We start from the raw sequence: 22,846 nt of genomic DNA, 5'->3' as shown, positions 1-22,846 counted from the left end.
TCAAAACCTGTGTAAACATATTAAAAGTCTTAAAAAGTGTTAAACGCCTAATCAGTCATGCCAATAGTAATAATAATTTACGCATCACACATAAAACACATAAATTACAGCCAATTAAAACGCGATTTAACGGTTACAAAACGTGAAAATAAAAAAAATTTGTTTGTGTGTGAAGTTAATAGTTAATTTGGTTGCCTAATTTCAGGAGTACCCACATTTCTTTCATTTTATATAACCGCAAATTACAATTACGCGTAAAGCAAAGATAATTATCAACACAATCATCAGAATCAGTTCAACGACACGCGAACATGCGATGTACATTAGATTATTAAATTATTTGCTCTTTAAATCACACCAAATTGTTATTATTATGTGATTACATTATATTATTACATTATTACTGTAAGCGTTCAAAGAAGCCGAATTAACTTTCGATTTTATTGTTTGCTATCGGCCATCTTGGTCAACAACAAAAACGAAATTTGTTTTCGTGAAATTTTTGTTTTATTGCGCTGCGTCAGGTGAGAGAAATTCAATTTGAAATTTATTTATGATTTTATTACATGTTTAAATTATTTTTGAACATAAACAACAAATAATTTCAATAAATAAAACCGTAGAAACTTTTTTTTCTTGTTTATATTCAGTAAACTTTATAAAAATTCAAAAAATATTAATTTTTCAAAGTGTCAACTTCACTTATGCGCCATTTAGTTTCTAACTGTCAGATGTAAATGAAATTTTGGAATATAAAAGATAATTTTATTGTTTAATAACACACGTTTGTTGCAATGCTTAAACATTTATACTTTTGCAGTAATTTAAGTTTATGTAATCAGTAATTTTTAAAAGTGTTACCAGTGTAAGTATTTGTTAAGTCCAACTTTATTTTCACGCCATTTTGTTTCTAATGGCCAAAACACTTTGAATTTTTGCAATAACAAAGCTTAATACATTCTTAATCAAATTGATTAAGTTTCAAAAGTTTAAACAAAATATTTCTACTCTAAAATCAACTTTAAAAAAAATATTTGAAATTTGATGAATCAAAACTTTAGATGTCTGCCATTTTCTTCATAATAGTTTTATGTACTTCAACTTTCAATGTGACAAATTTTGATTAATTGTTTATAAATAGCACTTTGTTTCATTACTCTATCACTTTTAGTTTTATAGCAATTTAACTTTGAAAATTTTTAATTTTCCAGAGAAATCACCTTTCATGAACGATTTTATCTTCAATTATTGTACACTCATTAAATAAATACTGATAGTATTTATTTGTACATTGCATTCTTTGCAGTGTTTTGTTATTGCAACGAGAGTCGAGGAATCCGCACAGAATTCGTGTCGGCTAATAAAACCAATAAATACTGCAACTCGTATCATTTGTCACGCCAACAAAATAGCGCCGATGCATGCAACTTTCAATACACACACACATACAACACAAAATAGAAATTTTGATAAGCGCTATCAGACGTTGCAGTTGCAGCAATAAATGACACATAACGAAATACAAAATAACAAAACGATGAGGGCTTTTAACATTCGTTTAATAATACAAATAAATGTATAATGTGTGTGTAGCAATTGTTTTTCTTTGTTTCATGTCGTAATTGTGTGCTTATTGTTGCTATTTTCCGGCTTGGAAAATGTTAATTGTTTAAATCTTATTGTCGGAAGCTGACTTGGTGTAACGCCGCTGTTGATTTCAGCGATTTTTCACTGCAACTCGTGCATATTACGCTCAAAAATCTCGCTTTTCACGCACGATCGAAAGAATCGTGCGTTCGCCATCATGGCGGCCATCGTGCGCTCGCTTATAACGCATATAACTTCTTCCTCCGGCTCTTTCAACGCGCCAGTCGCATTTCAACCTTCGACGAGCTCATCGCGATGCGTCGCCGCAACTCGCCCACGAGACAACTGAATACAAGAAGCGAGCATCAAGCGCATTAAATCGAAAGAAATCAACAAGTGAAAACCGAGTTGTTGTTTGTTTGTTTATTTACGGTGCGTTCGTTGCTAAGCTACTGTGTGTTGCACCGCTGTTTTGTTTCCGAGTGCGCGTCGATTGTGTTTCCGAAAGTTTCGCAGAGGAATTATTAAACGAGAGCGGCGCAGAAATTAGTGCAAAGGAGTGTTAACTGACTTGCAGGAAAAGTGCGAAACCGACGCAGAAGTGAAGCGCATCGCGAAAAGTGCAACGATGTGCAATCGAGTGCACAATTCGTACTTCTGCCTCGCTGTAAGTCGTAAAACGTGAACTCGATTTACTTTGACCCGAAAATTATGAGAAACTAACATAAAGCATTAATTTAATCATAAAACTAAGGTTAAATCAACAGATTTTAACCTGCAACCAGTAAAACATAACCAAAAACAAAACATAACCTCAAAAATGATTTTTTCATTAATTTAATGATTTTGTTATAGATTTGGGGAATTATTTTCATTCAGATAGTGATAGTTGCAAGCACAGAAACAAAAAATGTAACAAGAGTCAAAAGAGAACCGCCATTGGTCATCTACAGAGCCCCGCCCCCAAGATACCGCCCTAGACCAAAAGCGGCATATGGAGCGCCACCTAGACCGAGTTACGGACCTCCTAAACCACAGTATGGTCCCCCAAAACCTAAATATGGACCACCTTCGTATAACTACGGTGCTCCATTGACAAGTTACACGCCTAGCACTTCATATGGTGCTCCGCCTTCTAATAACTATGGCCCACCTCCTTCAAATAGTTATGGACCGCCTTCTACAAATTACGGACCACCCTCGACTAATTATGGCCCACCATCAACAAATTATGGTCCTCCCACGACGAATTATGGACCACCTCCTTCGAATAGTTACGGCCCACCTTCAAACACCTATGGACCACCCTCAACGAATTACGGAGCTCCTCCTTCAAATACCTACGGCCCTCCTTCTACAAATTATGGTCCTCCATCAAATACATATGGACCACCTTCAACCAACTACGGTGCTCCTCCTTCTAACACCTATGGACCACCCTCGAATAGTTATGGCCCACCTTCTAATACCTACGGCCCACCTTCGGGTAATTATGGACCTCCTCCTTCCTATGCTCCACCTACGAACAACTATGGACCTCCTGCGGTTAACTATGGTCCACCATCAAATCATTATGGTTTACCTTTAGACCCAGGCGCGCCTGCAAGTGCAGGTACACCTCCTCTGAAATACAGCCCACCGGATACTGGTTTCCAACACCCTAACCACAATTACCATGCAACACAAGCTGGTAGTACCCACTTCCAACAAACGCCCACGTACAGTCAACCGGCACCTTCAAATCCTTTCTCTTCATTTGCTCATAATGGTTATGATGTTCCATCTTTTGGTAATCTGGTACCACATGAACACACTCCTCAAGTCAGTTATGGTACACCAGGAGCAGTGACTTCTTATGGTACACCTGTTTCCCATGATGTTTCTGGGGCGTTTTCCCACAAAAGAACTCAAAATATTGACGATTATAACCTGGATGACTTCTTTGCTTCATCAAGCAATGTCAAAAACAAATATATAGTTGTTGGTAAAGTCAACGGGACAGTGGTAACGTCTATACCAGTTAATAATCAGAATCATAAACATAACCTTGAAATTACTAACGATGAAGAAGAAGTCGACTCGGAGGAATTGGCTGAGTTTGATAATCTCGGACCAATCACAACGCTTCGAAGTATTTCAACGGTTTTAAAGCATAAGAATGCAAAACAAACAAAAAACAAGACAAAATCAACATCAAAACGATCTAATAATATAACAATAGCTAATAAACAAAAGCAGATAACGAGTAGTGATAGTTTTGCGCGTGGAGTCAGCGCCTTAACCTCAATCGGATTGAAACACTATGCCATTTAGTCATCTTGGGTTGCCGAACAAAAACTTACAGAGCAACATAACCAAAGATTACGAGTTAAATTATTTTTGTTGCTTTCAACACTTAACCAACAATTTAACGCTCATTTTAATGTTTGTAATTTTAATGCCTTGTTCTACACACATTATTTTCTTGTATATACATTTTATATAAATTATGTAAACATATAAACGTCTGTATATAATAAAGTTTATGCGACATAATCGTTAATTATGCTGATTAAAGATGGTGACATGCGGGCGATGCGCATGAAAGCCGCAAACGCCCGGTGAGAAAGTGAAAGGTTAAATTATAAACAAAATAAAACCGAAATGTAAAAATCGTTTGTAATTGTAAACGAACAGCTAAACGTGACTTTCGCGATGTATTCTCCTGAGCAGTTTCATAAATTACTGGACATTAATTCCACGTTGATTCTATTATTGTCTGTGGTTTTAATAAGGTTTTTACGAGTTTTTGTTGTACATCATTAAGACATAACATATTTTACGTGTTGTTGCAATGTAGGTTATTAATTGTCATTGTTTAGCGCTAATTTCATGCGAAAATTATATGTTGTACAACAGTTATGATTTTTAAAAAAAGTTATGAATATTTTCGCTGCACTCGGTTTATACTTATTATATATTATTTTATTCTGTTTTAACATAGGCAACACAACATACAAACTATATTTTTATGATTTTTACCTCAAAATATTGCATTAAAGCAACAAATCTTCTTACGTAAGCCTTTATATTAGTAATATAAATGTTATTCAAGTAAATTATTATAATTATCTACTGTATTTTATTGTTTAAAACATTTAAATAATTTTAATCCCACATGACTGCTGTCACCTGTCACCCGCTCAGATGATTGCGCATCGGTACGTCAGTGAGTAGGTGTGTTTGGTAAATTTCGCGATGTTCAAGCCGCTGTCGAAGATAATTCTATCATTCCACGAGTTTTCCGGCTTTGTGTTGTGTGTGCGGTTGGCATGCCAGTGATGTAAGCCGCCCCCGCCTTACAAACAGCGCACTTTTGGTAGCATAACCTGCGGAAAACCGGGCGGCACATCACTTGCCAGCTCATCAACAATTAACAACAATTGGAGTTGTTTAAAACGTGTGAAATAACAATAAAGGGGCGGCTTGTTACGCCCCCGAGGTCGTGGTGATGGCTTTCGACGGTAGGGAGCTACTGATAGTGCTACAGAATGATTTGAAGTCATTGTCATCAGAAACGAAGAAAAAGTATCCACATATTAAAGAAGTAAGTATTAAAAACAAATTAAAATTAATATTATATTATTTTATGTACTAAATTTGGTGATTTTGTTTTAGTCATGTGAAGAGGCTATTTTAAAGTTGAGAAATAGTCAATCAACACCACCAACACAGATTTATTATGTCATTAATCAGATTATTTTTCCTTTGGCACAAGGATGTGAAACGAAGGATATGAAAATTATAAAAGTAAGTTATATAATGTTTAAATTTATAGTTATAGTTGTTTTTGTCAGTCAATAAAATTAAATCTTAATTATTGCTGAATAAGTTACAAGCAATTAATGTCAACTTTTTATTGTCTTAATGAAACATGATAGTAATTGTTCTGTAACTATTTATATTAAGTTGTTTATGATGAAAACTTTGTTTGATTACATGGATAAATGATTACTCTATGAGATTAAATTAATTAAATTGTTTCTTCTTGTTTATTTCTACTGCAAATGTAATGTTTTAGTGTTGTTTGCAAATTATGCAAAGATTAATAACACAACAAGTGTTGGATGCGAAAGGAGCTCGTTTTATAACAGATGCTTTATGGCATTTAATGGAAGCTGGTATTGAAGAGGTGAAAATTCTTCAATCAGTAACATTATTGTTGACAACAAATGCTGTCGTCCATGGCGACACATTGGCAAAGGTATGCAACTTATTATACTTATGTTTAAAAATATTCATGATTTATTTGAATTTTTAGACTTTAGTACTGTGTTTTCGTCTCCACTTCTCCAAAAATCACACAATCGTCAACACTGCAGGTGCAACAGTCCGCCAACTAGTCTCGCTGGTTTTCGAACGAGTTGTAGCTGAAGATGAAAAACTAGAAAACGAATTGCAATCGCAAGTCCCACCTCAACCACGACAAGTAAACTTTGAAGAACTTAAAGTTCCAAGTAGTAGCCCCCCAAAAGGTCTACCACCATGCGCAGGAGATGCTTTTCTTTTATTTCAAGATTTAGTTCAACTTGTTAACGCAGATCAACCTTATTGGTTGCAAGGAATGACTGAAATGACGCGCACGTTCGGACTTGAACTATTGGAATCAGTTTTAACACAGTTTTCGGATGTTTTCTACAAAAACGCTGAGTTTAGCTTTCTTCTAAAAGAACGTGTCTGTGCGTTGGTAATAAAACTCTTCTCTCCGAACATTAAATATCGCAGCACGATCCCCGCCAGCGTGCAACAAGCGACTCCTTTTGATAAACCGTATTTTCCGATCAGCATGCGACTGTTGCGTGTTGTATCAATTTTAATTCAAAAATACCACGTGCTGTTGATAACTGAATGTGAGATTTTTCTGTCGTTGATTGTGAAGTTCTTGGATCCTGACAAACCTAGCTGGCAGCGTGCACTGGCTTTGGAAGTGCTGCATAAGATGACCATTCAACCGGCGTTGTTGAATTCGTTTTGTGAGTTTTACGACTTGAAGACGCATACGACGAGTATTTTCAAGGATATTGTTAATTCTATGGGCGCGTATGTGCAATCTTTGTTTGTTAATCAACAGTTACAAGTTGGAAGTAAGTTGTTTGAAGTTATTTTTGAATTATAGTAGATTGATTGTGTATTTATTTATAGTTGCAATTGGTGCGGGAGTAAATCAACCCTACGGTGCTTCGAATACACCGCCGAGTGCTTCACAGGCTGGGTTTATTTCTCGAGGGATTTGGTTGCCATTATATGCAGTGTTTCCAACTGGGCAAGCTAAAAGCACATAGTAAGTAAAACTTTAAGTATTAACTTGTTATTTGTCATTATAATGATTGTAGTCATGTTTGTTTCATTTTATGGACTGATAACTTTTAATAATGTGGGAGAATATCACGGTGTAGTTAATTTAATTAAGTCATAAAGTAGTTGTATTGAATTGAGATAACTAGGTGCCAAAATCGTTAAAATCTTGAAGCATTAAGTGAATTTCTACGATTTTTTTGAAGAGAATGCAATTTTAACCTCAATAATACAACAATATTTACTTTTTCACTGAATTTATAGTTATAACTTAAATCTTTCTCATTTTATGATGTTTTAAACACTTATTTAGTTGTTTACTCAACTGAAAATCAACTTTTTACTCAATTTCTAATTCTATTCACATTTTTCCAGTTTGGAAATGTTAGACAAGACTGAACCACCACTAATCCCTGACGGTTACGGTATCTCCGTGGCATATGCCTGCCTCTTAGAGATAATCCGCTCACTACAAATAAGCATCGGTCCCACACATCCCGAAGACCCACCTGATGGTGTAGCCCCTGAAGATCTACCCCAGAAATCAATTACCACCCCCGCAAACAAAGACCTCCATTGCCAGCTGATAAAATCCAGTTGGTGTGGTCTACTCGCCGCGCTTAGTCCTCTAATGGAGGCTAGTACAGACGAAGGCGTCACTGAACGCATCCTCAAAAGCATGCAAACATTTGCTGCTCTTTGCGGATCTCTTGAACTGCACACACCACGTGATGCTTTCATCACCGCCATTTGTAAGTCATCTCTACCGCCACATTATGCACTTACTGTGTTGAACGCTGTCACACCTGGTGGATCTCTACGAACGACTGCTATTGACAGTGTGTCGTGTCAGGGTCAGAACGAAGACTATCGCCAACAGCAACAAATTGTAGCTGTTGGTACACCGTTACCAACATCATCTGTACCGGCTGGTACTCCACAGGGACCGGTTATGTTGACAGCTAAGAATTTACAGAGTATGCGGACTTTGTTATCGCTAGCGCATTGTCATGGGAGTATATTGGGTTCATCATGGCATCTTGTTTTGACTACGCTGCAACATTTAGTCTGGATTTTGGGGTTGAAGCCATCAACTGGTGGTAGTCTCAAAGCAGGTCGTGTGAATGATAATAATTCAATCATTACCACATCTGTAATGGCGGATTTGCCTGTGTTGTCGACTATGTTAAGTCGATTGTTTGAATCCAGTCAGTATTTGGATGATGTAGCCCTGCATCATTTGATAAACGCGTTGTGTAAACTCTCACAAGAGGCGATGGAGTTGGCTTATAATAATCGGGAGCCATCTTTATTTGCTGTGGCTAAACTACTTGAAACGGGGATTGTTAACATGAGTAGAATTGAGGTGTTGTGGAGACCATTGACGAATCATTTGCTTGAAGTCTGTAGACATCCTCATATGCGTATGAGAGAATGGGGTGTTGAGGCGATAACTTATCTGGTTAAGGCGGCATTGTTGTATAAGCATGAAGTGCCGTTGAAAGAGAACCAAAAGTTGCAAACTTTACTATTGGGACCATTAAGTGAGTTGTCTTCTGTACCGCATGGTGATGTGCGGTCCAGGCAGCTGGATTGCGTGTTGGAGATTCTTCATGGGTCTGGGGAGACGTTGAAACATGGATGGCCGCTTGTGATTGGCATAATTGGAGCTGTTAGTGAACATCATGGGTAAGACTCTTGGAAAACTTATTATAGATTGTTTATTATTGTTTTTAATTATGTGATTAGGGAAACATTGATTCGTTTAGCGTTTCAATGTCTTCAATTGGTCATCACTGACTTTCTGCCAGTGATGCCATGGAGATGTCTTCCACTTTGTGTGGATACCGTGGCAAAGTTTGGTTCACAAACACAAGAGTTGAATATTTCCTTGACAGCTGTCGGATTAATGGTAAGTTTTGTGATTTCTTCCATAGAAAGAAAAATGATAAATATTTGTAATACAGTGGAACATCTCCGACTATTTTCACCAATACCAACCGAAACTCAGCGTGATTCTGAGTGAAGACGCCAATGTATTCCCAGAGTTCCCTGGTATAGTCAACATGCCCAATTGTGATAAACTCTGGATGTGTCTCTACACGCGCCTGGGCGACCTCTGCGTAGATTGTCGCCCTGCCGTGCGCAAATCAGCTAGCCAAACCCTTTTCTCCACTATTTCCGCCCACGGTGCTCTCCTAAAACAATCCACCTGGCAAGCCGTCATCTGGCAAGTCCTCTTCCCATTACTTGACAGGGTACACTATCATTCACAATCGGCAAGCACTGAAAAAGTCGACACAGGTGTCAACATCCTCATCCATCATACCCGTAACACTGCACAGAAACAATGGGCTGAAACCCAAGTGCTAACACTATCTGGAGTTGCAAGAGTATTCAACACAAAACGTCAACTGCTTCAAGCATTGGGCGATTTCCCACGAGCATGGTCTGTATTATTAAACTTCATAGAAATATCAGCGCTTGCGAAGAACAACGAGGTGTCCATTGCGGCATTGAAGTCTTTTCAAGAGATTCTCTACTCAAAAGCACAAGAAAATGATAATCTGACTACAAATGTAGAAGAGAAAGAAATATGGACGAATGCTTGGAAAGTCTGGGTGAAAATCGGCACGGAAATAACCGTACCTTTAATTGAAGGTACTCTTGAAGGTAACACCGAAGACCTTTACCTTCCAAGTCAAGGATTCCTCACAGCGTTAGTTCAAATCTTTCCGCATGTTTTCCAACATGTCAAATATGAATTCACCGTGCAAGACTTGGATAGCCTATGCGCTGTTTTAACCAATGCTGTGAGCGTGCCAATATTTGGCGAGACCAGTCAATACATCCTAGTGCAAACCAACGAACTTAATCTTCATGATGGAGCGTTGAATGCTATTGAATTAGTGCAAAAGGAAGCAATTGGTCGAAAACAAAACCGCATGTTGCCCGGGATATTTAAACAATTGCTTACATTCAGTAAGTTCAGTTGTAATCCACCCACGCAGATGAAAAACGAACGAGTTGCGGTGGAATGGTTCACGGTGAATTATATTCCTTTCGGAGAGAAGGCGTTATCAACAGTTGTCAACCTATACGAAGCAACTGCTGATAATGACGAAGTTATCGAGAATGAAGTATTGACTGAAATCATTAGAGCGTTGCATCTTCCGCTATCGTTGAAATACGCGTGTCCTTCGAACAGTACATGGAAGTTAGCGGCAAATAGCTTCATTGTCATTCTCAAGGTAGGGTTACCAGTTGTTAGGATGTTGAAGAATGCGAACAATAATGAGATGTGGGATCAACTTGCACTCACGTTAAACGAGTACTTATTCCCAAAAACGTAAGTAAATCGACTTAAAATTTTACCTAACCTTAAATATTAACTCCTGTATTTTAGTTGTATGCCTCCCGATAGAGGTCTAGATGAAATCGTGTCTGATGAGGCAACGGATTGTCAACTCATCGAAATTCTACGTACACAAGTCCTACCCTTTTCCAATTGCATTCCCAAGGAGTTTATCCTTAAAGTAGTAGTCCTATTAAACCGTGGTTCTATCCATTCGGCGACCAATAGCAATATGGATTCTGAAACAGAACTCACATTGCGTGAGGAATTCGCAAAGACGTGTTTCGAGACACTTCTGCAGTTCTCATTGGTTGATGGTGAAGTACATCCTCAGATCTTTAACCAAGATGAAGGAGGTTTAGCAGGACGGCTTGCAGTAACTGCTCTCCTGCATAGATTCCAAGAGGTGTTGAAGAAATACATTGACGATGAGAAGACCAGTGGAAAATGTCCGCTACCAAGGTAATTTCTTCAACTGATCATCCGCAACCAGTGCAACTTGAAAAGCCAAGTGATTTTTATGGTTATGTTGTGTTACTTGATATTTTTTGGTTATGTTTGTATGCTTGCAGATATAGACTGTCCGAGATTTCGTTCGTACTGAAAGCGATCACGACCGTCATCATATCGATGAAGAAGTCGACGCAAACTTTAGGTAAGGTTATAATTCTTCATTGTGGGATGATAATAAATTATGTTACTGTAGAAGATAGCGCAGCTTGGGAACAATTGATATCCCTTTATCCGTACCTGGTGGAATGTACAACGACGTCATCCACGCAGGTATCCCGGCCGCTGCGCGAGGCGCTGCTACAATTCTGTGATCTGCTGAAGCCACCCGGCCAAACGCTGAAGATTTCCAACGGGAACTCCTGAAGCCGCACTACAATAAAAATCAACACGACATAACTGCATATAATTATATTCATACGAGTACATTTCTATTTGTTGTTCATCGCTTCATCCATCCCCCTCATAGTGTGTAACTTTGTAAACGATGGTCAAACACTTACATTAATCACTTGTGATAACAAAATGGTAGGTCAAGCAAACACCCATAACATACGTTTTAACCGTAACTTAAGATTTATGATTTTAGTCATTTGTTATCGATAATATTTGAATAAATATTGAGTTTAGAGGTAGAGACTAAAATCAAGATGGCATCCACGTTCAGCGGCCATTTGCTATTCGTCGGAGTACATAAAATGTGAGAATAAATCAACAGCTTCGCGCTCCTCACAGCTCCACAACACATCGGTTATCCTGCCGATGGTTGCATCATCCGGTTTGCTTTGGATCCATTCTAAAAGGCACTGATAGATCACTTCCTTCATACCTGTCGCGTGATGATCAGCATAGAAGTGTTGAATACGACCATCGGAGAATCCTAGTTTACGCGCGACAAACTTCCAACTTGTTGCTGAAATGTGACCGGAGAGGAATATTAAATGTTCCCGGTTTACTGCATCGGTAGACGCGAGTAATCTTTTTATTTTTTGTGTTTGATGGTATATGATTGGTGTTTCCTTCGGTTGGGGACTACCGACGTTCACTGTGTAAGTCATTGATGGTCCAATGTGAACATCCGCAGAGTTGTTAATGTAAATGACTTTATCACATTCTGAAAAATGGTGAGATTATGTTATATATATGATCCAAGTAATTCTTAGAACAAAAGTAAACTTGCTTACTTGTTTTTGTTGCTTTCCTAAAGTTAGATTTGTGTTTCCCCGCGAATGGGAATTTCGGCACGTTGTGGGTTTTTCCCTCGTCTATATTTTCGTACTCTGTATTATCTGTCTTTTTGTTGCCAGGTTTGTCCCGCAGGATTGCGTCCGGGTCGTCACGAGGTGGGCTTGGGCAGGCGTCCGTCCTGAGATCACTATCCATTCTTTTGTTTCCGTTGCTGCACTTAAGTCCGTGCGTGTTTTGTTTTTAGCACTATTTTGTTTAACAAATTGTTGCGCTATCTGTCTGCGTCGTTTATCAGCTGGTTTGTTCGGTGTTGCGATTACGAGAATGAATAATCATTAAACTGAGTGTACGCAGCGCACGGAACCGCATGCGACGGCAGGAGAGATGACCTTCCAGCGATTCCAGCAGTGTGGAGTGAGCAACACTAACAAATTAAAATCGAGCTGGTAGCAGGAATTTTAAATTAGTCGCGTGTTTTATTAACATAGGGTTGAAATGTTCTAACTGGGGAAACAGTTTCAGGATAATTGGGATTCACGCAATGGAAAAACTTTTAATTGTTTATTATTTTTTATTTTAAAAGCAAATTAAAGGTAATTTGATGTTTGTCGGTGTTAATGTTTAGTTAAAAATTCTATTGACGTAATACTTGGCTCAAAATTTGTCATATTTGTTATAATTAATTCAAAAGATTTAAGAAACACTTATTTACTTAACTCAAAGTGACTTAAGTGTATCTTTAGTATATAATTTCAATCATAGATGTCGCGTCCTGTATGATTTGTTGAATTTTATCCGCGGTAGAGTTTTGTCGAGGACAATTCCCCGCCAGGCAAATAAACAAGCCATTCAGGTTTCTAGCTAACCGTTCCGCGGAAATAAATAAATATTATAGAATATTAAACTGATTTATATGCATTTAATCTCGAATCTTTCGCATACAATACGTTCATTGATGTTCTTTGAATAAATTTCCAACAGTATTGTTACTAACAACAGTAATTATTACTATTATATTATTAAATTTACAAAAATAGTAAATGTATACGAAGGGAATCCCTTCGGACCTTTAACGAAGTGTGACATTATAGTATATTAAGTATCAATGGCGCTAAATGGCACTTTAACAACGTTTAGCGACGTGATGCTTACGCCATTAACAAAGAAGAACACTACTTCGTCTTGCGGCAAAATGGCGGCACCGAATCGTCTATGTTTACCTACCTGTTCGCTTTGTATTGAACAATATTGCACATTTTTACGAAACACAGACTGACGTCTAGAACTTGTTGAGGTATTTCACCCACGTATTAACTTATCAGCACAATTCATTCAAGCATAGACAAACTATCACAGGATCAGTCACACGTGTAGTTAATTTACTGGAATACAAACAAACAGCGTTAAATATTTCACAATTGCTTACGAAAGTAAATAATCGTTCATTACACTTTTAAACAAAATAAAAATGAATACGAAAACAACCAATAAATGTTTGTTTGTAGGTAGACATATTTTAAAGGCAGTAAATAAGAATTTATGTTGTTTTAATTAGTGGTACTTGTATAGAATACAAGTTTTATAATTATTATAATTATAATTAAAATTTAACCAGTATAAAGTGACTTAAAGTTCATAAACTGAAAATTTAGTAATCAACTATTCAAAATAGACGCATACATGCTGGAGAATTAAGAACATAACCTAATAACTGAACTATAGTAACATAATTTTGTATTAATACATCTAAAAGACGTTTAACGCCATTTGCCTAAGTAAATGTTTCAAGTAACTTAAAACTTAATTAAATTTACAATACCGAAAAGTAGAACAATACGCACTCAAAACACACCTCAATATTTTCCATTTTTTGTCAATTGCTTGATAAGTAAATCCTTTTTGATCACACAAATAGACCAACTATAAACACAACATAACCACAAAATAGCTTTAGTCCCGTTTCTGTTTTTTAATGCATTTATCAAATAGTCGATCTCAATCAACAAGCATTATCATCAACAAAATAATCTATATGTACTAGATAGTTCTAAATCTAGATCAATGCATATTATCAGTATCGATTGTTATCACATTCGGGAAAATTTTCATAACATTTCATAAGTTTGTGTTGTGCACACGATGTTTTCTATGTCAAACCTAGTTTAGCGTTTTGCATTATTATCACTCCAATTTGCGTAATTCAGTTGTATTGTATTCAACGAGTAGTGTCACACCATACAGATTTGGCATATAATAATCAAATTACTTGCAAAATTTAATATATAATTAAAGTATAAAAATAGCAATTCAAAAATACATATAATAGACACTCAATTAATTTATAAAATATATCAGAATCAAGATAATTGTTAATTACTTGTTTGCGTGTGCAGATTCATCGCAAACCTGTTCCGCCGCAATATAATTAGCAATTAACAATTAATCAATCACTATTACACTCACATAAACTTTGTACACTATGTAGAAATAGTACTTTGTGCACGAGCCACGATTGGACACGTCCTCAGACGCATAGTGACAAGCATAAAAAACAATAAATCATTGATAACACAAGCACGTAGGACATCACTGGGATTAAATTTAAACTAATTAATTCATTAATCTCAAGTAGATTTTAATCCTAATCAGATTAAAAAACAATAAAATGTATGTGAAATACACATTGCGCATGCGTGGTAGCGCAATAGTCGGCATAGGCGGAGCTTAAACACACAAAAATACCAATTTTACACTTTCAACTCAGTGCAAATGTTTGTAATGATAACAAATCGCGTTTTTATTCGCTTACAGTCGCCATTGTTGTAGTTACTTACCAGGAGACAACAAACGATGACACATGCGACAATTTTTCAATTGCATAAACAATAAACATTTCGCATCGCATGCTAAAAATACCTCAATAGCAATCTGAACTATAAAAACGTATAACAAGCACTAAAAAACTTTTAAAAAATGTTTTGAGGTTATATCATCATCTTATATCATTGAGGTTAACCAAACAGGAAGCCAAACATTGTCTGATCACACATCTCGCAATGTAAAGTAAGCAATATATCAAAAAGTTCACAAAGTCAAGAGGTGTAGAAATAAAGCAAACAAAATGTTTCGTTTTTAGTGTTTTTATAATATTGTGTAATTAACGCTTAAAATTACTCACACTAACTACTAATATGGACAATGGCGCTACATGTTATCAAAGTTTTATCAACACTTAGATAAAGTTATGCGTGGAATATGTGTACTCGTTTGTTTTTCACGGTTTCTTTCATCGTCGACACTCCTTTGTTTTCTTTTATTAAGTATCATCGCTGTTTACTATCACGTGTTATCTTGCCTTCAAGTGTTTTTTAGTTGCTAACTTAGTAAGCCTACGAATATAAATGAATAACACAGTATGAACAGACTTAAACGTTATTGCGTTAAATATTTTCAAAGAAAAATTATACCCTTTTCAATAAACAAAAAAAAACTAAAAATTTTCATTTGCAAGTTAAGTAAAGTATAACGGTCTATAAATTTCAACAAATTCATTACTGGATTATTAAAAAACAAAATAAGTGATTAATTATTCCATTAAAATTATGTCTTGTAATATTTTTGACCGTTTTACCTCACAAAACAACACAAAATCAAGAAAATTGTTTAAGTTACGTCATAATTTAGGTTATGTCATAAATTAAGATAGGTGTTAGTATGTTTTTGTATTTTTGTATGGTTATGTTTTCATTAATATGCGTATTACTATTAAACCGGAAGTTTCTCCTCGCTGAGCGGACGATAAATCGATCCACTGTGCTTCTTGATCTTCTGACCATGTCCCCACGGCAGAATGGTAATCTGCGGCGCATTGGTCGGGCGGCCATTACGCCTCTGCATCACGCATAAAATCACCGTCACAGTCAGTAGTAAAACAACCATCGCTGTCAGAATAAAGACAACAGTCGGAAGCACGAAGAAAAGCATCTGTTTACTGGACCTTTGACGTGCCTGGAAGTTGTAGAATTCTACAGCGCTGACATCATCCACATCCTGTTGGAATTCATCGTATTCCTGCTTCTTGGTCTTAGGTTTCTGTTCCTTAGGTATATCCTCTTGGAATGACTCGTCTGAATCCATGTTGCCAATGGTTTCATCGTCATCGTATTCATCGGATTCATCCATGGAATCATCCTCGGGGTCTAAATCAATGATTTCTTTAGGTTTTTGTTTGTTTTCGGTGGGTTTCTCTTCAGGTAGGGTTTCGATTTCTTTGGAGACATCATCTTCGACCTCTGGATCGGTGTAGTCATTGCTGTCATCGTAGGCGCAATCACAATCAGAGGAATGTAAAAAGATGGAGCTTAGCTTGGACATGGCGTTGATGAAGTTGATGTTGGCATCAGTGCAGATCAGAGGGTTGTTCATGATATTCAACTGTCCAATCTTGGCGATCTTCAAATCATCAGTTGTCAATTGAGTGATGTTGTTATTGGTGGCTGTAAGCACTTCCAATTTTGGTAGCAGAACAATACCTTCTTTAACAATGACTGAGGGGGTCCAGAGTTTGGTAAGACCACAATTATCCATGTGTAGTTCTTTGATGGAAGTTTTAGAGAAGATGCTGGGATCAACTTCCTTCAAAGGATTTGAGTTGATATCAACAAATTTGAGTCCTTGGTTATGTTGGAAGATCTCAACTGGGAGGCTGGTAAGTTTATTATGGGATAGGTCTACTTTAACCAAAGCTTTTACAGGTTTGAAGAGGTCTTTCGGAATGGTTGCCAGGTTATTGTTAGCTAAGGATATCACTCTAGTTGCTAACATCGCATTGAAAGTCTCCGGATGTAATTCTGTCAAGTTACACTCATTACAACTGAATTTATCCAAGGTACCTTGGAACATAAACTTCGGTAAGGTTTTAAGGTTATTTTTGTCTAGAACCAAAGAGGTTAGGACCATCATGTGACCAAAATCTTTAGGTAATTCTTTGAAGAGATTTTCGGAAAGGTCCAACACTTCCAAAGCATCCAAACTGTTGAGGATCTTTGAATCTATACTGAAGATCAAATTATTCCTGGCTTCCAATTTTATCAAAGAAGTAAAGTATTGCAGGAAGTTCAAATTTGTAAGATGGCAGTTATTAACGTAGAGTGCCTCAAGATCAACTTCATCTTCAGCTTCGATGTACTTCAATGGGTTATTATCAAGTTTCAGGGTTGTCAACCTTAATACATCTTCATCAGCTGTGATAGTCAACGAAAAGATTTTGTTATTCGCCAAGGAAATCTCTTCACCTGCCAAGTCACCCAGTTTGATCTCTTGTAACTGATTGTTTTCCAGGTTAAGGTATTCCAAAGCAGGTAGGTCATTGGGACTAAGACTTCCAGCCGGAAGTGTGGTAAAATTACAACCAGCCAAGACCAATGATGTAAGCATACCTGATTCCAACCCTTCAAAGATTTGAATGTTGCTGTAGCTGAGGTCTACTAATCTGATGTATTGTGATGCCTTCAATAGTTGTTTATTGATCACCGGGATTTTCGAATGTCTCACCACGAATTTATCTAAATTCAAAGTAGTGAATAACGAAGCATCCAACTTCCCAATTGTGGCATTCGTAATAGTCAATTCCCGTAGTTTAGTCAACCTTAGATTAGTAAAGGTAGGTCCACTGAGGTCCAACGGAGCTTGGGGTGAGTTCAGGGTAAGGCGGACGATATCCGCCGTGGGGAATGGTTCGATGTCCAGCGTTGTGCATGTTGCCTCCCCAGAGACAATGCATTCACAGAATGTAGGACAGTTTGCGATGTTGGCGCTTTGCGCATAGGCAAAGCCCAGAATTGTGAGGGTAACCCACAATTTCATGACCTGTAACAATAAAAACATCCATCAAAATTTATTTTAGTTTATCGTGGAATGTTTGCGCAATAAATTTAAGTAGGTACTTCACGCGTCCATAGCGCCACAATGAGGATATCTAGAGTACAGGTAAAAGTGTCATTCGATAGGCAATTTAATCCTCTGTCGACCTGCGCATGTCCTATTTTGATTGCATTGTTTACTTGAGCAATATTTAACTTTAAAAAGTTAAAAATATCAATTGTCTGTCTAGACAACATAAATATTATTTCTACCTACTACATGATTTCGAAAAGTATATTTTTAAGCCTTTTAAGCAGTTTCTAAATAATTTTTGATGCTTAAGTCTCTTTAGAAGCAAAATAACGGAACTTTCTACCAAAAAAATGAATAATTTACTTCAAACATTGATAACTCCTCAATGAAACCTTCTAGAACAATCATTCAAACACCAGTTGATACTTAGTTTAATACCCTATCGAGTACATTTATTTTTTTACTAATAAAACAGTTATTTCCGAGGTTATGAGGCTTGGAAGTCAATCGCGTGACGGGAAAATTCCCGATTTAATTCTGAGACACTCGAGATTCGTCGAAAATGAAACGATGCGCACATATCACACACACACTCGCATTCGTGTCAATATGGGTGTAATCTCGTCGCTCATTGTGCACACGGTGCGAACTACGCGCAGCCATTATTAACCTTGGTGACCGAAGTCGCGTACATGTCACGAAGGTAGCAGAAACGAAATATCGTCGCCATGACACACACACAGCACCACAGAGACACAAAAACTTACTTTTTGATTTTAAGCCTAAAACTGGCTCACAGAACACTTTAATGATACTCGGACGACACTGGTCTAGTCACTAACTTCAGATAAGTCGCGAATACGTTGATATGCTTTGTCGCATACACCTCACCTCGATGAGATAAGCACAGCACTGTGACACACGGAATTTTGGTTGGTATATGCTATGTGGATGTGGAAAGCAAAGTCGAGTGTGTATTGGGTTTCACGTGGGAGCGATAGAGACAAAGGAAGAGAGATGGTACCATCGAGGGTGGGACTAGTGGGACCGCAATCAGCGCTATCGTGCAGGTGGTCTCTACTTAAGTCAGTTTACCTGCTCAGGTAGAAAAGGTTTTAATTCTGAATTCTGCCACGTGCGTACAGATGGTGTACCTTTCTACTTAAAATTCTATTGAAGGTGTTTCCTTTGTGTTTTGACGTACCTGTACTTCCTGGTAATCCCTTCACAGGTAATTTCTAGATAAATATTGATTTTTTTCTCTACGTTACATCAACTGAGTTTCAGTAGAATTAACAGTATTCTAGGTATTACAATGAATACTGGAAAGTTTTGATTATTAAAAAGCTTTAAATTCTGCGAAATCTGTAAAATTGTTTAGTTTTTTGATGGTAGATGGCGCTAGGATGTCCTCCCGCATAAATTAATCCCAATTCTCGTCTATTATTGATTTTCATTCAACTGCTGCCGAGTTATTCGCGTTTTCTTCGCGTTCCTGACCTCGAGCACGCTCGAATTAAAGCTGATTATAATACCGATGAATAATAAAAGGACTCGTTGCGACTCGACGCACGTTAGTCGTGTATTATTACCCATGCATCACGTCTGCAAATAAATATATTTCAAAAATTTTAATTATAAACAAAAGTAAATTTTGTTACACTGTGAATGTGTAATGTGTAGTTTGGTGTTTGGATGTAAGATGGCGAAGAGGTGCACTCCTTAAATTAATTAATACAAGCCTATTAGGCATAATTACAATTACATCATACAAATAAGAGTACGATTGTGAATCAATCGAACATCATGTAAGTGTGTTTATTGGTTTTCTTCTCATTGAATAATTTAATGTATTTCACGGTTGATTAAAGTCTAAAGTTGAATGTTGCAATATTTTTTTATGGCTATACTAAAGTTTGCACAGTTTTACGATAAGAATAAATTGGTGGCAGAGTAAGTGTTAGGTACACAGCAACAAATTTAATTAAAATGATTACAGAGATTAAGTTTATTTCTATTTTTTATTATTTTTTTTAAATTTTTTTTTTATTTTCGTAAAATTTTATTTTTAGAAATTTTTTAGTGTTATAATTATTTCCTGGAAATAATCGTTTTTAACGTGTGTTAATTAAAGTGTCTAAATCTATTAAACCGTGAAATGATTGAAAGGCCTTAAACTGTCAATTTTCTAAAGTGCAAAAATGTTTATCTCTTTTTGTTTTCCATTCAGTCGCTTATTAGTTGTGGTTAGTGTTATTTTTTTTTGTACTTGTGTTTATATTTCTGTGTATTTTAATGTGTGTCGAACGCAAATGAACGTCCTTGGGAATGTTGCGTGCGTTACGTGCACGTAAAACGCGTCCGAATCAATTAAATTCTCCACAGGCACCGAAGTCTACACTTTTATAAAGTTAACACGCGATTTTACGATGAAACGAAACTCATACACAAGTGTTTTTAACGTTTAACCTCAGAGTTGTACTCCTCACGCTACACACGGGAAAATTTAGGGAAATATATAGTGCTTTTGCTGTAGGGTGATTAGTGTATTAAAGGAGTTGTGTATAACAGCGCCATCTGAGAAGAAAAGGTAGAATTAATGTATGTATGAGGTTATAAATGCGAATGATGGTTTTTTTGTTTGTTTGTGACGCTTTTAAACAAAAACCATTTAAGTAATTTTGATAAATTTTAGTATGATGATATTTATGGCTAAGAAAAAGCAATTAGACTGCTTTTTGTTGAAAAAATATTACTTACAAGGTGAAAAATCAGGAATAAAAGTTGGTAAAGAGATTTAAGTTATATAATTCAACCCCAGATGGCGTTAAAACGCATTATATGCATTTCTCATTTCTGTGATCTTTTTACAATCTTTCTATGCCACCTGGACTATATATTAAGTGAAGTTTGAGTAGTGAAATAGCGCGGCATGAATTGTAAGAAATTAAGAGTAGCAAATAGCGTGGCATGACTTCTACACCAGTACGCTATGTTGCAACAGAGAGAAAAAATAAACAATTTACGAATTTCGTCGTCGTTAGTCGCATTTCATCGTTTTTATCGCTTTTTACGCGCTTAACGCAAATAATTAGTCGCGAGGCGTAACATCATAAGAACAGGTTAAAAGTTAGTTAGTACGTACCTACATAGCAGGCAGTGAGTAATGAGAGGAAAAGAAAACCGCTCAATTAAACGCGCCGAGCGTGCATAATATCATGACTTATGACTAGCACTTTTTAGCCAGGTAAAAACTATTTCAGTAAGTGTACTAATATTTTAAAGTCGGGCGAAACTTGTTTCAAGCATCTAGAAACAAATTCTATACTTAATTATTGTGATTTGTTAAAAATTATTGGAAAAAATCGTAAAGCAATTATTGTTTATGTTTGTTTTATTTATATTATTAGTTTAAAATTGCATTCAGGTATTAAAATCAAATATTCAAGGTTAAAATACAAAATTTAGAAATAAAACGTTTATTTTTGTCAAAATTTACTGGGTTATAACACTTTAGGCACTTTAAAAACATTATCTCAACTTTTTACACGTTTTTACACCTTTTGAGTTAAATTTTAAAAACAAAAAGTATCCTATTTTATTATCCTAGGTCAAAACTATCTCTATACCAAAATTTATCAATATTGGTGCAGTAGTTTTTGAGTTATTGCGTAACAAACTAACAAAGTATGATACTTCGATTAATTCATGATTTTCCACACTCGGAAATCATTTTAAGTGGTTTTCTGACTAATAAAATTTATTTTTGTCAAAATTTACATGGTTTTAACACTTTAGGCAATTTAAAAGCGTTATCTCAACTTTTATCTCGATTTTACCCTTTCTGGGTTATATTGTAAAGAGAAAAAGTATCCTATTTTATTATCCTAGGTCAAAACTATCTCCATACCAAAATTTATCAAAATTGGTGCAGTGGTTTTTGAGTTATCGCGTCACAAACAAACAAAGTATGATACTTCGATTAATTCACAATTTTCCACACTCGGAAATCATTTCAAGTGGTTTTCTGACTAATAAAAAAGTCCAAATTTCAATCCGTTTAATCGACCTTTATTTTGAGTCTACAGCTTGATTCGAAACGACTGACAGTGTGATTTAAATAAAATCCAACCGTAAACTTGCTTTTTGAATTTATATCTACATAATTTCGTATTGAAATGGAATCGAAACCGTATGAAATTGATCGACCTTCGACATTTTATCGCTTCGCGGAGCGGACAAGGGCAATGTTCGTCTCGCTGTGGTTATTTTTTATCATCATACGGAGCCGAGAAGTTAGCGCGAAATTATAAAATTAAACAAAATTGCTTACTATCGAGATGTCGCGAGTAATTTAATTCAAAACGGAGAATCATTAGAAATATCACACCAAGTTTTATGACTTATCGTTGGGATATTGTTGAATCAGCGAATGCTAAGTGAAATATTATCAGTTATTATTTAATTACTGATGCATAATTGCTGTGTGTTTAATTTAACTTTAATAAACTTATTAATTAAGAGATTGTGTAATATGTGAGAGAAAAGTTGATTAAAATTTATTCTAAAAGCTTGTTTTTGAGGTTAGGTAATATGTAAAGAAAAGTTTTAAGAAAAAATTAAATTTATAGGTTAAGTATTGGAGATACAAAGAAATTATTTAAGTAAAAGTTGTAAACAATTTAATAATCTTTATAAAAAATGTTTCGTTTAGTTTTTATTTGCAATATTCTTGGAGTTCTATTTATTTTTCTAAACTATTACAAAACAACTTTAACAAAAATTCAGTTTTACAAGTTTTAAAACCAATTTTATAGGTTAAAAAATAAATTTACCATAAAATGCTTTAAACTAGATGATGCAGAATTTAATACACTACCAATGACATAAATTTTATATTCCCATCTTAATTATTCTAAGAGCAATAATTTTTTAAACAAAAAAATACAAAAAACAAACACAACACATCATCATAAT

The 22,846-nt window shown here is 36.0% G+C and overlaps 4 protein-coding genes across 7 annotated transcripts; 2 read left to right on the top strand and 2 right to left on the bottom strand.

Moving 5' to 3' along the window:
• The first annotated feature begins 1,885 nt into the window (after positions 1-1,885).
• LOC135797146 (DNA-directed RNA polymerase II subunit RPB1-like) lies at positions 1,886-4,112 on the top strand. The gene is made up of 2 exons (XM_065309359.1): positions 1,886-2,254; positions 2,443-4,112. The coding sequence occupies exons 1-2, from the start codon at positions 2,216-2,218 to the stop codon at positions 3,898-3,900; spliced, it is 1,497 nt and encodes a 498-aa protein (XP_065165431.1). The 5' UTR covers positions 1,886-2,215; the 3' UTR covers positions 3,901-4,112.
• A 648-nt stretch (positions 4,113-4,760) lies between these two features.
• On the top strand, positions 4,761-11,417 carry mon2 (Mon2 homolog, regulator of endosome-to-Golgi trafficking). 4 transcript variants are annotated; one of them, XM_065309126.1, is made up of 11 exons: positions 4,761-5,173; positions 5,245-5,376; positions 5,648-5,830; positions 5,888-6,710; positions 6,769-6,907; positions 7,297-8,610; positions 8,671-8,833; positions 8,889-10,270; positions 10,328-10,738; positions 10,855-10,931; positions 10,986-11,417. In XM_065309126.1, exons 1-11 carry the CDS (start codon positions 5,078-5,080, stop codon positions 11,150-11,152), a joined length of 4,887 nt encoding a protein of 1,628 aa, XP_065165198.1. In that variant the 5' UTR covers positions 4,761-5,077; the 3' UTR covers positions 11,153-11,417. The 4 variants fall into 4 exon arrangements, with proteins under 4 accessions (XP_065165198.1, XP_065165197.1, XP_065165196.1 ...); XM_065309125.1 differs by having other exon boundaries at positions 10,983-11,417; XM_065309124.1 differs by having other exon boundaries at positions 10,849-10,931.
• imd (immune deficiency) lies at positions 11,183-12,372 on the bottom strand. The gene is made up of 2 exons (XM_065309127.1): positions 11,971-12,372; positions 11,183-11,900 (listed from the first exon to the last, which is right to left on the bottom strand). The coding sequence occupies exons 1-2, from the start codon at positions 12,167-12,169 to the stop codon at positions 11,464-11,466; spliced, it is 636 nt and encodes a 211-aa protein (XP_065165199.1). The 5' UTR covers positions 12,170-12,372; the 3' UTR covers positions 11,183-11,463.
• A 2,726-nt stretch (positions 12,373-15,098) lies between these two features.
• Positions 15,099-18,823, bottom strand: Gp150 (glycoprotein 150). Its single transcript, XM_065310375.1, has 2 exons — positions 18,637-18,823; positions 15,099-17,842 (listed from the first exon to the last, which is right to left on the bottom strand). The coding sequence occupies exon 2, from the start codon at positions 17,837-17,839 to the stop codon at positions 15,740-15,742; it is 2,100 nt and encodes a 699-aa protein (XP_065166447.1). The 5' UTR covers positions 17,840-17,842; positions 18,637-18,823; the 3' UTR covers positions 15,099-15,739.
• Between the last annotated feature and the right edge of the window lie 4,023 nt (positions 18,824-22,846).

Source organism: Atheta coriaria, unplaced genomic scaffold, assembly GCF_025399875.1.
Source record: "Atheta coriaria isolate IRGN ID8LTWV9N9 unplaced genomic scaffold, Caltech_Dcor_3.1 hic_scaffold_8_pilon, whole genome shotgun sequence".
NCBI lineage: Eukaryota > Metazoa > Arthropoda > Insecta > Coleoptera > Staphylinidae > Dalotia > Dalotia coriaria.
This window is presented reverse-complemented; position numbering and strand designations above follow the sequence as displayed.